This window comes from Schistocerca serialis, chromosome 4, assembly GCF_023864345.2.
Source record: "Schistocerca serialis cubense isolate TAMUIC-IGC-003099 chromosome 4, iqSchSeri2.2, whole genome shotgun sequence".
Lineage (NCBI taxonomy): Eukaryota > Metazoa > Arthropoda > Insecta > Orthoptera > Acrididae > Schistocerca > Schistocerca serialis.
The window spans coordinates 959,480,062-959,497,649 of NC_064641.1; the positions used below are offsets into that span (position 1 = coordinate 959,480,062).

A 17,588-nucleotide genomic window follows, 5' to 3' on the forward strand; every position below is an offset into this window, starting at 1 on the left:
AAACACATGAAACACAACTTACACTTTTCTCACATGACACACTGAAAGCTTTGGATCAATAGAGTCAGGTAGATGCAGTATTTCTTGATTTTCAAAAAGCGTCTGATTCAGTGCTACACCTACGCTTATTGTCCTAAGTATGATTACATGGAGTCTCAAGTGAAATTTGTGACTGGATTGAGGACTTTTTTGGTAGGGAGGATGCAGCATTTTTTCTTGGATGGAGAGTCATTGTCAATCGTAGAAGTACTTCAGATGGGCACAGGGAAGTGTGTTGTGATCCTTGTTGTTTATGTTGCAGATTGTCGACCTTGCAGACAATGTTAATAGTAACTGCAGACTTTTAGCAGATAATTCAGTTATCTATAATGAAATATTGTCTGATAGAAGCTGCATAAATATTCAGTCAGTTTTTAACATTTCAAAGTGGTGCGGAATCGGCCAACCCATACAAATACCCAATTATAGCACTTTGTGGATATACGAAATGGACTGATCACATAGGCTCAGTCATGAGTAAAGCAAGTGCTAGACTTTAGGTTATTGGTAGAATACTGGGGAGGCGCAATCAGTCTACAAAGAGGATTGCTTACAAATAATTTGTGTGACCGGTTTTAGAATATTGCTCACGTGTGTGGTACCAGTACCAAACAGGACTAACAGGGGATATTGAACATATACAGAGAGGGTTTGTTTGATGCATGGGAGAGTATAAAGAGATACTGAAGAAAATGAACTGGCAGACTCTTGAAGATAGATGTAAACTACCCCGAGAAAATCTTTTCAAGAAACGGCTTTAAATGATGACTCTAGGAATATACTACAACACCCTGCATATTGCTCACATAGGGATCATGAGGGCAAGCTTAGAACATTTACAGCACAAACAGAGGCATTCAAACAATCATTCTTTCCATAGTCCCTATATGAAGAAATGGGAAAAAACCCTAGGAAGGGTACAGTGGGATGCATCGTCTATCATGCTCTTCAGAGTGGTTTGCAGAGTATAAATGTAGATGTAGATCCCAGCCTCAAACTAAGCCCACCAGTTTCCACCCCCTCTCTCTTATCACCTCATCCCTATTCACATCCCCTCACCCTCATTTTATGCCACACTCACCCAACATACCCACCCATCTTTTCCTTTCCCTGCTCCTCTCATTTTCTACTCCCCCACAATAGACTCCCAATACTGTACCTAGTGGCAGTCTTATGGTGCCTCCATCTAGTCTCTGATTGCTCAATGCTCTACCAGACATCTTCTCTTCACCCCTCCATACCCTGCTATCCCATCGTATGGGAGTAGCAATTAATCCTTTTCTTTATATTGTTGATATTCAAACTTGGAATTCTCACTGTTTAATTTATAGTGCATTTTTTGTCAAATTTAAACAACCTTTACTAGAATATAACTAATTATGAATTTATATTTGGACTGTGCAATATACAAGAAGTCATAATTTTTTATATACCTGTGTAGGTTACAGACACTGTGATAGCAATAGCTCCAAAAAACAACTTCTTCCTCCATGCACAAAATTCTGTATAAACATAAATTTAGATAAACAGTGTCTGTGGTATGAAGTGCATAATATAAAATGAATAGTTCAGCCCATAATTGAGAACAGTATTCAGATAATTTTGTGTTAGTTGCACAAGAGAACAAGAATTACTTAATAAATAATAATAACAATAATAATAATAAATTACTTAAGAAATAGGAATCTTCAGCTCTCAGGAATTTTTAATTTGAATCAAAGAATTTACAAGAAATTAGACAGTCGCCTTCAAGATTCATGCGGTATTACCATCTAGTACACATGCATGGATTCGTGCATGGATTCATGCCTAGACTATACGGCAAAAAATAAAATTATCCATTTGGGTTTTGGTTGTGTTAGTTGGTTCAGTTTAGTTTGGTATTGTCTGGTACTATGTCACTTGCAACCTGTACCTTGTGTCACAATGTTCTGCTGAAGGATTACCTATTATTTGATGAATATGGCTTGTATGTGATTCTAGTCGCCACATAGAATTTTGTGCCTTACATGTGCAGACTTCTCTGAAGTGTCTTCTCTGCTACAGAAAATTGCTAAAGCTTTCTATCGACCTGTACCAAATTATCAAATGTCAACTTAATAAGTCACAATAGGCACACACGTACACACACACTCATGCAAAAACAACTCGCACACATGTCTGCAGTCTCAGGCAACTGAAACCACACTGACTGGACTGCAGATGTGTGTGCGAGTTGCGTTTGCACTCGTGAGTGCGCGCGCTTGTGTGTGTGTGTGTGTGTGTGTGTGTGTGTGTGTGTGTGTGTGTGTGTGTGTGTGTAATGTTGACAAAGGCCTTAATGGCTGATAGCTAAAACTGTGTGAAACTTTTTGTTGTGCCTATCACGACTTAGCACCTCCGCTATATGGTGAGCACCTATTTTCTTTCTCTAATATTGTTACATTCCATTCTGGATTTTCCATTGTTTCATTATTTAAGAGCTTGTTATCCTGTAAAGAGTCTACCCGTAAGTTTGTGCTGGATATTTCAAGCTGTATGTTGTTGAACTTATCTCTAACATTACGAAAATATTGCTTTAATTCCATATTTACTACTTGATGTACTTTATCAGGTAAGTTTTCTATGAGAGTGTTAACCTTTGTGTAAATACCTGTTAACTTTGTTGCCTGCTCTGTTATTTTAGCTTTGAAATCCTCTTTTAACGCTTCAGTTACGTTACTAGTTACAGTTTCTTGTATGATATCCTGTTTTGCATTAAACTTACCATCTACAATATCTTCTGTTGTAGTATTTATATTATCCAGTTTGTCTGTTAAGGTTCTTATGAGCTCTGCGAGGTTGAAGATAACATTTGTGCTCAAAGTCTCGAATTTAGTGTTTAAAGTAGCAAACAGTTTTTTGTTATTGTCATTATTGTCTTTCAATTTCAAACAATGGAAAATCCACGATGGAGTGTAACAATATTATAAAAAGGAAAGTTGCTACTTGCCATATAGCAGAGATGCTGAGTCGCAGATAGGCACAACAAAAAGACTATCACAAATAAAGCCTTTTGCCATTAAGACCTCCTTCAACAAAAGACGACACACACACACACACACACACACACACACACACACACACAAATGCAACTCACACACACGACTGCATTTTCACGCAACTGAAACCACACTGTGAAGAGCAGCTCCAGTGCATGAAGGGAGTGGCAACTGTGTGGGGCTAAGGAGGAGACTGGGGTGGTGAGGGAGAAGGATAGTATGATGGGGGTGTGGACAGTGAAGTACTTCAGGTTAGATGGAGGGCAGGGGAGAGGAGGGGGGGGGGGGGAGGGAGTATCGGAAAAGGAGTGCAGTAAAAAGATTGGGTGTGATGGTAGAACGATGACTGTGTAGTGTTAGTACGGGAACAGGGAAGGTGCTGGATGGGTGAGGACACTGACTAACAAAGGTTGAGGCCAGGAGGGTTACAGGAATGTAGGACATATTGCAGGGAAAGTTCCCACCCGCAGAATTCAGAAAAGCTGGTGTTGGTGGGAAGGATCCATATGGTGCATGTTGTGAAACAGTCCTCGAAATGAAGGATGTCATGTTTGGCAGCATGATCATGTTCAGGAACATGGTGGCCCACTTATTTGTTGGCCACAGTTTGTCAGTGGCCATTCATGCAGACAGCCAGCTTGTTGGCTGTCATGCCTATACAGAATGCTGCATAGTGATTGCAGCTCAGCTTGCAGATCACGACTGGTTTCACAGGTAGCCCTGTCTTTGATGGGATAGGTGATGTTAGTGACCGGACTGGAGTACGTGGTGATGAGAGGATGTATGGGGCAGGTCTTGCATCTAGGTCTATTACAGGGGTATGAGCTATGAGGTAATGGGTTGGGAGTACAGGTTGTGTAATGATGGATGAGTATATTATGTAGGTTCGGTGGACGGTGGAATACCACTGTGGGAGGGGTGGGAAGGGTAGTGGGCAGAACATTTCTCATTTCAGGGCACGACAAGAGGAGTCAAAACCCTGGTGGAGGATGTAATTCAGTTGCTCCAGTCCTGGGTGCTACTGAATTACGAGGGGAATGCTCCTTTGTGGCCAGACGGTGGGACTTTTGGAGGCGGTGGGAGACTGGAAAGATGTGGGACAGGAGATTTGTTTTTGTACAAGATTGGGAGGATAATTATGGTCTGTGAAGGCCTCGGTGAGACCCTTGGTATATATCGAGAGGGACTGCTCATCACTGCAGATGCGACGACTATGGGTGGCTAGGTTGTATGGAAGGGACTTCTCAGTGTGGAATGGGTGGCAGCTGTCGAAGTGGAGGTACTGCTGGTGGTTAGTAGGTTTGATATGGTCAGAGGTACTGATGTAGCATCTTTGAGGTGGAGGTCAACATCTAGAAGGTGGCTTGTTGGGCTGAGAATGACCAGGCGAAGCAAATGGGGGAGAAGTTGCTGAGGTCCTGGAGGAATGTGGATAGGGTATCCTCACCCTCGATCTAGATTGCAAAGATGTCATCAATGAATCTGAACCAGGTGAGGGGTTTAGCATTCTGTTTTTTTTTAGGAAGGATTCATCTAGATGGCTGACGACTAGGTTGGCATACGATGGTGCCATGCAGGTGCCCATAGCCGTACCCCGGATTTGTTTGTAGGTAATGCCTTCTAAGGAGAAATAACTGTGGGTGAGGATATGGTTGGTCATGGTGACTAGGAAGGAAGCTGTTGGTTTGGAATCTGTTGGGTGCTGGGAAAGGATCTTCAGTCACCACTCAAATCCTTAGACCCATCCCAGAACCTCTCCCTTAAGTCCATCTCTCAACTCACCTCTACCACTCCCCATACTCCTACCTTCTACATGCTTCCTAAAATCCATAAACCTAACCACCCAGGGTGCCCCATTGTGGCCACTTACTGTGCCCCCACAGAGACAATCTCTGCTCTTGAAGACCAACACCTTCAACTTATTACTCAGAACCTACCCTTCAACATAAAAGACACCAAATATTACCTCCACTGCCTCTCCACAGTTTTGTCCCTTTATCACATGATGCCCAGGTCATCACTATTGATGGCACCTCCCTTTACATTAACATTCCTGATGCCCATGGCCTTACCACTATCTATATTCCAACAACCTCCTTTCTAGTTGCCATGACCAACTATAAAGTCAAATAAAAATAACCAGATTAAGTCTCAAGTGTTTGTACGTCGAAGTAACCCGACGACAATGGACTAACAGGACTGCCCTTAGGCGGGAATACGAAAGTATGAAGCTTTATAATGTGACTGACTCCTACTCTCATGACACAAAGGGCATGGACAAATGACAACTTAATCACATCACGTTTTCGAGGGAAATAAAGGATACATCAATGAGATAATCTGTGATGCATCAAATGACCCACATAAATTATAATAAAAGAACATGGTAGATTAAAATAGGAAGTATTATCAATGCGCGTCAAAAACACTTGCTTGAGAGAAATACAAATGAAAATAGTTATTGATACTGCACGGCAAGAATAGGGAACAGGACAAATAAGACATAGAGAGAGAAGAAAGAGGGTAAAATTTGAGGAAAAGTATTAAAGAACCTCTTCGTTCCTGGTCTATAAAGCAGTTAAATTTGGTGAGTAGTATTGTCTGACAAAAATAAGGTGTACAAATAATGTGAACTCATGAAGGATTGGATATTATGTGGGTAGACAGAGATTGGAGTGACTGATCTGTACCGCAGCAATGTAAGGTCCATTTGCAAGAGAAATGGTCTGTACCACTTTTATGAAATAGTTGATGCAGGGTCACTTTCAAGTACAAATGAAAGTAAGTTGTGCAGTACTTACCCAAAAATGGAGAGGTTCAGCTATGATGCAATAAAAAGAATTTAAGTAGGAGTTAGTGGGGATGTCGTGCATAAATAGAAAAGATACTTAAGGAGATTTATATTTATTATATAAGAAAATGATAAAGTGACGTCTTCTGCATCAGTGCGGGGATATGTAGTGTAACAGGGCATTGTTGGTTAGGTCCTGTTCTGCTGTACAAAAACTGTAGTGTCAGCTACAGATGATCACGATGATTACGGGGTCAAATATTGATAGACCTAGTGTGCATACCATATTTGTTCCTATGAGGGCATAAGAGGAAATATGTAGCCACAGTACGTGGAAGCCAGGAAAATGCTGACTACTTGCTGAGCATCCGGAATGTAGTTCATGGACTCAGAAGATGTGCACAGAATAAACAGGATTATAGTATCTCTTAGGAGAAAAACAAATGACGTTTCTGGATTGTAATGTAAGAAAGCTTTTGTATTACTGTTAGATTGGCAGTGCTCTTGTTTGAGTTCTCATAGAGAAAGAGTGTATCAGTGCCACATTAATGGACTGAATTGTAAATGCAGTTATGCAATAAACATCTGGGAACAGATGCTTGAAAGTGAAAACATTAAGTTGCCATTGATGATTTGGTACAAGTCAGAAAGTGTTGCAAGTGAAATAGTACTGGGCAATACCAAACTAAACTGAACCAAATAACACAACCAAAACCCAAATGGATAATTTTATTTTTTGCCATATAGTCTAGGCACGAATCCATGCTTGCGTACTAGATGGTAATACCGCATGAATCTTGAAGGTGACTGTCTAATTTCTTGTACATTCTTTGATTCAAATTAAAAATTCCTGAGAGCTGGAGATTCCTATTTGTTAAGTAACTGTTTTTATTTTTTTGATATTATTATTATTATTATTAATTACGTAATTCCTGTTCTCTTGTATAACTAACACAAAATTATTTGAATTCTGTTCTCAATTATGGGCTGAACTCTTCATTTTATATTATGACACTTCTTATCACAGTCATTGTTTATCTAAATTTACGTTTATACAGAATTTTGTGCATGGAGGAAGAAGTTGCTTTCTGGAGCTATTGCCATCATAATGTCTGTAACCCTTAGGATTAGGGCACAATAATGATGAAGAAAAGCCAGATGATGTTGGTTTCAAGCCTGCTTGGCAAGAGGCAATGAAGGTAATTGCATATATTCCCTACTAGTGAAGGAACTGAGGACTGAAGGTCAGTAGGAACTTCGGAAAGTCATGATAATGGATGTGGCTTATTTCGACATGCTGCTGTTGATGATGAAGGAAGGAATTCACTCAAGTGACGCAGTTTCACCTAGGTGGAAGTAAGAATTGAACTATTTGTTTTATTTATTTTGTGATTGGACTCTCTCACCAACTATCACCAGTTTCTCCTTCCTAGCATGCTGACATAAAACAAAAGTTACAATCAAATCAAACATTAACTTTCACCAATTACAGCATTACCCATACAAGTAAAAAATTACACATATAAAATTATGTGCAGATTTACTCATAAATACCAGGTGTAGAAGTATGAAACCAGAATTTGATTGTAGTAATTACATGGCTTTTCTTTGAAACTGATAATAATATTTTATTTAAAATAATCTCCATTGCTATTTATACATTTCTCCCACATCTCCGGCAGGCTATGAATGCCACGTCAAAAAAACTGTTCTTTTTTTGAAGTGAACTAGTCAGAGAGGCATTTTTGTACATTATCATATACACTGAATCATTGTTCAGCGATGCAAACAAATGATAATCAGACGGAGCCAAGGCTGGAGAATAAGCCGCATCCCTAGTATTTACCAACTGAATGTCTCGATTGTTTCTCTGACCCATTTTACTGTGTGTGATGGGGCATTGTCATGGAGCCTTTTTCCATATTCTGGTAATTTGCATGTAATGCTCAATTTAAATCAATCATTTGGTGTTGGTAGCGATCAGTGGTAATGGTTTCATCAGGTATTAGCAGCTCATAATAGATGACACCCTTCTGATCCCACCAAACACAGAGCATTGTCTTCTTTCCAAAGCGATTTGGTCTTGCCCTGGATATCGATGGTTTGCCTGGATTCACCCATGATTTAAGATGGTTAGGATTCTCAAAATATATCCAATGTTCATCACCTGTATTATTCAATGGAGAAGCTACTTTCTTTTGTATCTGGCGAGCAGCATTTCACAAGTGGTCTTTTGATCTGCATGCTGTCTTTCATTTGGTTCATGCGGAACCCATTTTCCCACTTTCTGAACCTTTACCATAGCTTTAAACCAAAGAGAAATGGCTTTATGCATCACATTCAATTGTTCTGTGAGTTCCGTTGAGTCTGAGTATCATATTCATCCAATAAAGCCTGCAGTTCATTGTCTTTGAACTTTTTTGGTGGTTTCCTGCACTCGTCGTTTTTCACATCAAATTCACCACTTTTGAATTTTTTGGGCCACTCAAAACATTGCGTTTTCACAAGAGCATGTCCACCAAAAGCTTCAACAAGCATTCAATGTGATTCTGCAGCAGTTTTCCTCAAATGATAACAGAAAACCAATGCTGTCTGCAAATCATAATTTGTAGGCACAAAACTCAACGTGTTTACAGGTTTGAAACAGATACAGATGTATGGAACTTGGGTTACTGTGTTTTGACATTCGTTGTCAGCTGTTACAAGGAGCAGATGGCACTGCAGATGTGGTCTCACGGGCCCTACGCTGACAGCTAGCACCATCTAGAGGGAAATTTTGTTTTCAGACTTCTACACCTGATACACAATTCCTGATGTGACTTATTATGACATAGTGGATTGTGATAATAATACAGACACCTTTCTTTACTATATACCTGAACCAGGATGCTTATTGCTTCTCTGGCTCATTCTATTTCTAGAATATGAATCAATCAGTACAAAGATTCCTTTTCGCAAACAACTAGTATAATAAAAAAAGTTTGTTGGTAAAAAGTACTGCTTTTGTTTATGAATCTATGAAAATTTAATGACTGAAAAATTCACAAAATCTCCGATATGAAAATCTGAAGTTAGCTGCTGGCCTCAGATTCCAACAACAACAATAAACCATAAACAATACCAAGCAGAAAGCATATCTGGAGTATCCCCTTCTGCATATGTGAAAGTTATTCCTGCCTAGTGTGCCTGTGCGGATTACTGGGAGTTTAGAATGTCTTTCTATTTCTGAATGCATTTCTGAAGCATTTATGTTTTGGTTGCTCTGAGACAATGAATTTCTTTTTGTGGATTAGTATTTGGTGACCATTTTTTCCAGATATCTTCAACAAGAACAGAAAGGCATAATTCCTCATAGTAACTGGTGGACACTGCCCTGCTTTCTTCAAGTGTGATACTAGTAATGTGTCCTCTTGCAACAATGAAGACAACATTATCCATTTGCTCACATTACTTCCTCCAGTTCTGGTAGATAAACATTACTGGAAAGGTAATGATAGATAACTACCTATTTACTTCTTGGTCAGAATGGGATACAGTTGTGAATTCAATCCCAAATACAGTGTACTGGTAGGTACAGCTGGAAGCTTGTTCAGTCAATCTATAAACACAAAATGTTTTATTCAGTGGTGGCTGTTGCTGGTCACACTCTCAAATTTTCTTCAAAATAATTTTCTTTGAGTCTGAGAGTTAGGGGTGGGCAATATTCAACATAATTATCAAAGTAATAATGTTTCTGTAAATATTTATGAAGCAAATAATACGTTCCAAGCACATCCTATTAAAATTTTAACAGGCTGGGACTCACCATCAATACGTGATTTACTACCAGTCGTCTTTGTTTTGGATAGTCATAAAAAAACTAATTTGTTTCTGTTACTTTTTCTTTTAAAATGTCAGTAATTTGAAACAAATTGATACTATTTGTGCCTTGTCACTGTAAGAAACAGCTTCAGAGTTCTATTACATGCACAGATGGCTCCATGCATTCAGGGTGTTATTTGTACAACGTATATGTTCTATCAGAGGCAGTTACCTCGGTGACTGCCGACTGCTATCCTTTGAAGTCTCACTGCTACAGGGTGCAGATGCTGGAGTATCCTGTTCCTTGAGATTTACAGAGTAATCGGCATTCTGTCTGGGTGGGCCAGCTCACTCCAGGGCATAAAAATGGCTGGCAGTGCACACCGGCGAAACGGAGGTCACCCGTATGAGGTTATTATGTGGCAGTGCCGTTGAATATGATCTCTGAGTTGGCGAAGGAGAAGACCGTTTCTCTTTGTTTGATTTTTTAAGCCTCTGTGACCGGCAGATGAAGATTCAGATGTTTGTTGGCTGGAGGGACGTAAGAAGTCTTTGTGGGAGTGTTCCTTTTGTTCTTTCTGGCCTGCCGGTTATGAAGCATGGGATTTCACCACCGTGGGTAAAGATTTTGTGGCTTAGTGCACTTCTGGAAGAGGAGGAGATGAAATGTTACCATTATACTGGGCAATTTGATAACTGCAGTGCTGAATTTGAGGTTGCAAGTCTGCATGGCCATGTCTTTCAAAGAGCACAATGTAGTAAGAATGGTACTGTAAGTGCCAGATGGTAAAACACAGGGCTTTCGACTAGCCAACATCTTGCGAGCGACAGCGTAAGCTACTTTTTCCTTCACCCCAATCTCCTGGAGAGCCCACCTATTGAGATACACGGGACAGTCTCGAGATGAGGCAGCATAGTCTCCATTACAATTGATACAGCAGGGAGCAGGAGGAGGTGGGCAATAGCCTCGTGAGCATCCCTACCACAAGTAACACATTTGGAGTGTTTCTACAGGACATTTGAGTGCTGTTGTAACACCGACACTGGTAGCAACACATTGGGTTTCTAATGTACGGTCACATGGTGTTGATTTCACAGCCTGCTTTGATGTTTGATGGAAGCACTACTCAATTAAAGTTGAGAAAAAGAGTGTGCATAAGAACTAAGGTGGCATCAACCTTTTTCATTACTCGATGCACTGCAGTACGCCCTGATCAGAGGTAAGTCTGGATTTCTCCCTTGGTCACAACATCAAGCAGCTAAGTGTAAATAACACCAGGCGTAGAATTCAGCACTTGATGTGCCTTAACACGAGCAGGATAGCCAAGGAGGAGAGAAATAGTAAGCAGTTGTTAGGCTTCAAAATCAGTATTAGTTTCCAGAAGGAAAGTTCCATTACATAGATAAGAGCAAGACTTCACAGGGCCAGCAATTGCTTCAACACCTTTCTGAATAATAAATGGATTAACCATAGCACACACACACACACACACACACACACACACACACACACACACACACACACACACACAACACCATGATTGTCAGTGCCGTACTCCTTCCAACTGGGGGACCACTTGGAGGGGGCTCACCCACCTTAGGTGATTGTGCACACCTCCTGAACTTCTGACAGAGGGACCAGCAACATTTTCGAATAATTTTTGTTTTGGCGTTATTCTCATCATACAACTGCTCCAAATTCTATATCAAATATCAACTAATCACTCTAACTACTGGAACAAACATGGCATTTTGTAACACACTTATGAGATTAAATGAGAGTTCAAATTATTGCTAACCTAATTTAAATTTACATTACCTTCTCTCTAATTTTGTATGGAATAGATTGGAAAGGTCACCATGGAGTCATTATGTACCAACACATGATATATACTGATCCCAGGATGAAAGTATATAAACTGGTAATTTCAGAAACGAAAATGTTGCGCACTTACCTCACGTAAGAGACCAAATAACACATCTGTGCTGAGAGAGCGTTCATGTGCTTCATCCATTATAATTGCACTGTAGTTGTCTAGATCTGACTCCCGGAGAGACTCTCGCAACAATATACCGTCTGTCATGTATTTTATAATAGTTTTCTGGAACAACAAAAAACAAATTTATGAAGCCACAAATATGAAATTTAACATTTTTTTTCATTGTATAGTAAATATTGCTATCTACACATGAAGCAAAAATGCAATCTCGCTCCATAAATCAAGCTGTAGCAGTCAAAGTTGCACTGATAATGATTAATTCACAAATGTAGCTAATTGCAGATAGGTGAGCTTTAGCTGCAAAAAGGGAGCAGCAGTTAACTGTATGGATATACCAGTGAATTGGCCAATAGAGCAATTGTATGTCACTAATTTATTTCAATACATATTCAGGAGCAACTGAATTACAGATATGTACCTAACAGAGTGAAGCACCACCCACTTTTAACCTTAATGATAGTGCTGCCGGCTGGATTCTATTCAAGACATCAAAAGTACTGGAGAGCCTTGGTAATTAATGATTACTCAATCACCACTCACAACTCAGAAAATGCACTGTCACTGGGTCCTAAGTGGACTTCATCTTACTCAGTGGCATCACAGATGTGCTAAATAAGATTGAGGTGAGGTGACTTAGGGGTCAGACATGCACTCTCATGCCTAGTACATATCATTCAAACCATTCTGATGAAATTTTGAAGTCACTGACTGGTACACTGTCATGCTGAAGGTTCAGTTCACTGAAGGGTATTGCAGCCAAACAACTGGATACCCATAATGCAAGCAGGATGTTGAACCTCATATGGTTTTCAACATACTCACATGCAATTACTGTCAGCCACTGTAATGCGTATCCATCTCTTAAAATGACCATTTTCCAGACAGTGGAAAATCAAGCATTGAATACTGATAAACTAATGAAAAGGGTAAATTGCTACTCACCATATAGATGAGATGTTGAGTCACCAAAAGGCACGACAAAAAGACTGCTATACATTTAAGCTTTCAGCCAACAGGTTTTCTTTTAAGCATAACTCACACACAACACATGACCACTGTCTCTGGTCACCAAGGCCAGATTCATTTTTTGTTATATGCGCCTTCAATAGCAGTGTTCTTGTGCACGTAATTGTCTGTGCCATAAGTAATGGCACACACATGTGGAACAGTATCTTATACTACAGTACTTACAGAATGGATGAAATTATTGGTGGTGCAGCTGTCCATAATTTTTATTGTCTTGTATTAAACTACTCAATGATTTGCTGCATTATGACTTATGCATATGAATAGTCGTCAACAACAACAACGACAACAACAATCATTTACACATTGTCACCGATGACACCATATTAGTATAGTTGCAGTTTTCCTTGAACTGAGGCACAAACACAGTCTGATGATATCCCAGTCATATGAAACACACTGAACAGTTCATCTCAGACTCAGGGGCCTCTTTCTTCAACAGATCAGCTATCTCTGACTCTGCAGCTCATGAGTGCAGGCATGATCTGTGCTATAAACAACTTTCTATCATTGTTGGCTGCATTTGAATCAATGTGTACTGATTACACACACACATATTAAAGTTCTGTTTACAGAAATTCTCAAAATAGTTTCAGTGGAATGGTTTGACAAAATGCAGTGGTTCTTTTTGAAACATTTAAAATTATTTTAAAATCTTTTGTCTGCAACTTTAAAATTTAGAGTATGACAATTCAAATATACGAGGGCAGTTCAATAAGTAATGCAACACATTTTTTTTCTCGGCCAATTTTGGTTGAAAAAACCGGAAATTTCTTGTGGAATATTTTCAAACATTCCCGCTTCGTCTTGTATAGTTTCATTGACTTCCGACAGGTGGCAGCGCTGTACGGAGCTGCTAAAATGGCGTCTGTAACGGATGTGCGTTGCAAACAACGGGCAGTGATAGAGTTTCTTTTGGCGGAAAACCAGGGCATCTCAGAAATTCATAGGCGCTTGCAGAATGTCTATGGTGATCTGGCAGTGGACAAAAGCACGGTGAGTCGTTGGGCAAAGCGTGTGTCATCATCGCCGCAAGGTCAAGCAAGACTGTCTGATCTCCCGCGTGCGGGCCGGCCGTGCACAGCTGTGACTCCTGCAATGGCGGAGCGTGCAAACACACTCGTTCGAGATGATCGACGGATCACCATCAAACAACTCAGTGCTCAACTTGACATCTCTGTTGGTAGTGCTGTCACAATTGTTCACCAGTTGGGATATTCAAAGGTTTGTTCCCGCTGGGTCCCTCGTTGTCTAACTGAACACCATAAAGAGCAAAGGAGAACCATCTGTGCGGAATTGCTTGCTCATCATGTGGCTGAGGGTGACAATTTCTTTCAAAGAGTGTTACAGGCGATGAAACATGGGTTCATCACTTCGAACCTGAAACAAAACGGCAATCAATGGAGTGGCGCCACACCCACTCCCCTACCAAGAAAAAGTTTAAAGCCATACCCTCAGCCGGTAAAGTCATGGTTACAGTCTTCTGGGGAGCTGAAGGGGTTATTCTGTTCGATGTCCTTCCCCATGGTCAAACGATCAACTCTGAAGTGTATTGTGCTACTCTTCAGAAATTGAAGAAACGACTTCAGCGTGTTCGTAGGCACAAAAATCTGAATGAACTTCTCCTTCTTCATGACAACGCAAGACCTCACACAAGTCTTCGCACCCGAGAGGAGCTCACAAAACTTCAGTGGACTGTTCTTCCTCATGCATCCTACAGCCCCGATCTCGCACCGTCGGATTTCCATATGTTTGGCCCAATGAAGGACGCAATTCGTGGGAGGCACTACGCGGATGATGAAGAAGTTATTGATGCAGTACGACGTTGGCTCCGACATCGACCAGTGGAATGGTACTGTGCATGCATACAGGCCCTCATTTCAAGGTGGTGTAAGGCCGTAGCATTGAATTGAGATTACGTTGAAAAATGGTGATGTGTAGCTAAAAGATTGGGGAATAACCTGGTGTATTTCAATGCTGGATAAAACAACCCCTGTTTCAGAAAAAAAATGTGGTTCATTACTTATTGAACTGCCCTCGTATTTGAATCAACAAAAAATTCAAGTAGTAATAGTCCGACTGAAGCTACTCATATTGAGAAAATGGGAGGAGCCATCTATATTTAACTTCAAAAAACCTTTTATAACCATGATCGCATTAATTTATATTTATTACAGATGACCGGTTTCATCAGTTGAAACTGTCATCTTATGATCTTCAATAAATATGATTTATAACCAAGAATTTTTTAAAGATCAGATGATGACAGTTTCGACTGTCGAAACTGATTGTCAAAAACAAATATTAATTAATAACATTCTGAACACAAATGAAATATCTGTACCTTTTTCAACCATTTCAAAGATTAATAAATCCCCAATGAAAATTGAACTTACCATTTCAAATCAAAGCAAAGAATGGACAAATAATGTTTAATAACAAGACCATTGATAAGCAGATACTATTGTGTTTATTCTCCCACTGGAACTTCCTCCTGAAAAGTGCATTCTTATTTATGTTCCTCCTCCTTCCAACAGTTAAGTGCAATGACAGGTATACAGATTCTGTCACATAAAGACTTTGTGCTATGAAGCATTGATTATAAAGACCAATGCTCTTCTTGTTTACAGGGGTGGGGAGTGTTCTTCATAGTTAAAATACCATTACTTCTAGACTGATCTGAGGTCACATTTATTGAGTTTGGAGCATGTGTAAAGGCGGCTATAGGCCAGCTTTATGGAAGCAAGTTGAACTGTACCACATTACTTTCAACCAGTCACTTTCTTCTTTTTGTTCTGTGCACATCCTGTTGTGTTCTTAATGTTTACGGTTCATTTCAGTTATAGTGGTCAGTGCATACAGATTATTTTTTTTCTCATAGTGTTTGCCATGAGTGATAAGAAGCAATCACACCAAGTACCATACAAACAAGCTAGAGGAATAATGATCTGTGTGGACCAGTGTTTTAAAACAATAGTTTTCTGGCAAATCAGTGATGGCACACGGTGTGTGTCATGCAGCTGCCAAGGATCAGCTGCACATGGAAGAAGACTGTGGGGCTGGTCTAAAGACTTAACAGGGAATATCCAGTGAACAGAATGTATCTACTCAAAACTGCATCTCAGCTGCTTTCAAGCCATGAGGCAAGTACCAAAACTGGAAAAAGATGTGTGCGATATCGACAATTTCACAAACAACGTTTTGTAGTGCATAATATGTATGCCAAAGGTGAATATCTTACAGCAGAAAAATCAGTTTTGCACATGAAAGACACTATAAAATGAGTGTGGGAATGGTAAACACAATGTTCTGGTTGCCAAAAGTAATAAGCCTTACAGAGCTTCATGTCAGAGCAGCAGAAACTGGCATTACTCCACACTGTAAGCAAATTTTTAAAGCGTCAAAGACTAATAATTCTGAATATTACTATTCTGATGTGCTGTACAGTGTCTTTAACAGTGGTTTAGACAACAAATGTTGTCTTGTGTTATTATTATGGACAAAGCTGGCATCCCCTATGTGCAAGTTAACAAACCTCTAATTATGAATACTGAAAAGGCAGATAATATTGTGTGGTTAACCTCTAACGGAATACATCAGAGTTTGGCACAGACCATAGCAGAATTGGTGATTCTTGTCAATGCACACAAGCCTGCCTACTGAATTTATGGGACAGACGAATTTGCCAAGAAAAACAATACATTCCGAATTGCCGATGTTGAGAGATTTAAAAATGAGGCAATACAAAGGATCTCAACACTTGTACGAGCTGCTTGCATAAGACATAGAGAATAAGCTCATATTTTTTACAATCAGAAAATGCCTTAAATATACTTTATCATTGTGAATACCCAATGTAAGCAATACAAAAAGTCATATGATTGATGAAGAGATCACTATTGCTACAAAGATGAAACATTATATATTTACAGTATTTAAAGAAAGAAGCTGCATTATTATTATTATTGACAATATAGTTGCGTGTACATCTTACGCTCTCACTAAACAATCACATTACAGAGAGTGGACTTCACTGTGGAAAACTGTGTATGCCACCACGTATTCAGCTATCAGATTGCATGAACTGACAGAAACAAATCAGCAACGTTGGGTCTTATTTTCTGTCTCTCTGCACAGAATATGCTCTCCACCCACCTTTGTAGATTCCCCAGGCTCTTTAGGATGCTTCTACTGTCCAACAAAATTTTGTCAGTAAATGTAACAATATTATGAAAAGGATAGTTGCAACTCACCATATAATGGAGATTCTGAGTCACAGATGGGCACAACAAAAAGACTCACAAAATGAGCTTTCATGCGGGCGCACGCACATGCACGCACACGCACGCACACACGCGCACACGCACGCACACACGCACACACACAAACACACACACACACACACACACACACACACACACACACACATGACCACAGCCTCAAAAAAAGGCCTTGTTGGCCAAAAGCTCATTTTGTGACAGTCTTTTTGTTGTGCCTATCTGTGACTCAGCTATATGGTGAGTAGCAACTATCCTTTTCATAATATTGTTACTTTCCGTCCAGGATTTCCCACTGTTTGATACTCTCAGTAAATCATTCTATGAATTTCTGTAGACACAGTGGTGGGAGGGACTCCAGAAACGTTTTATGTTTTATGGTTGACTTGCGCCTGAAGATGGGAACAGAGCAAGCTTTATTCATGGACTACCAATTTGCTTGACCTATCAAGATCACAGGAGATGCTCAAGTTTTATTTCACTATAATTTACCATCCTTTTTACGGACAAAATATTTCTTCAGGCATAAGAAATGTCTAACACAATACGGACTTTTCTCTGAATCGGCAGCTGCAGCGAATCATACAATCTGCTCTCTTCTTTTCCCCATCAAGGAGCAACCACAATGTCGAAA

At 39.8% G+C, this 17,588-nt stretch overlaps 1 protein-coding gene across 2 annotated transcripts in view; it reads right to left on the reverse strand.

The window, feature by feature from the left end:
* Window positions 1-17,588, reverse strand: part of LOC126473610 (pre-mRNA-splicing factor ATP-dependent RNA helicase PRP16-like) — a 186,931-nt gene that overhangs the window by 99,640 nt on the left and 69,703 nt on the right. For both annotated transcript variants that reach the window (XM_050100779.1, XM_050100780.1), the window contains exon 11: window positions 11,607-11,753. In XM_050100779.1, the coding sequence (XP_049956736.1) occupies window positions 11,607-11,753 (147 nt within the window). The remainder of the gene's footprint in view (window positions 1-11,606; window positions 11,754-17,588) is intronic.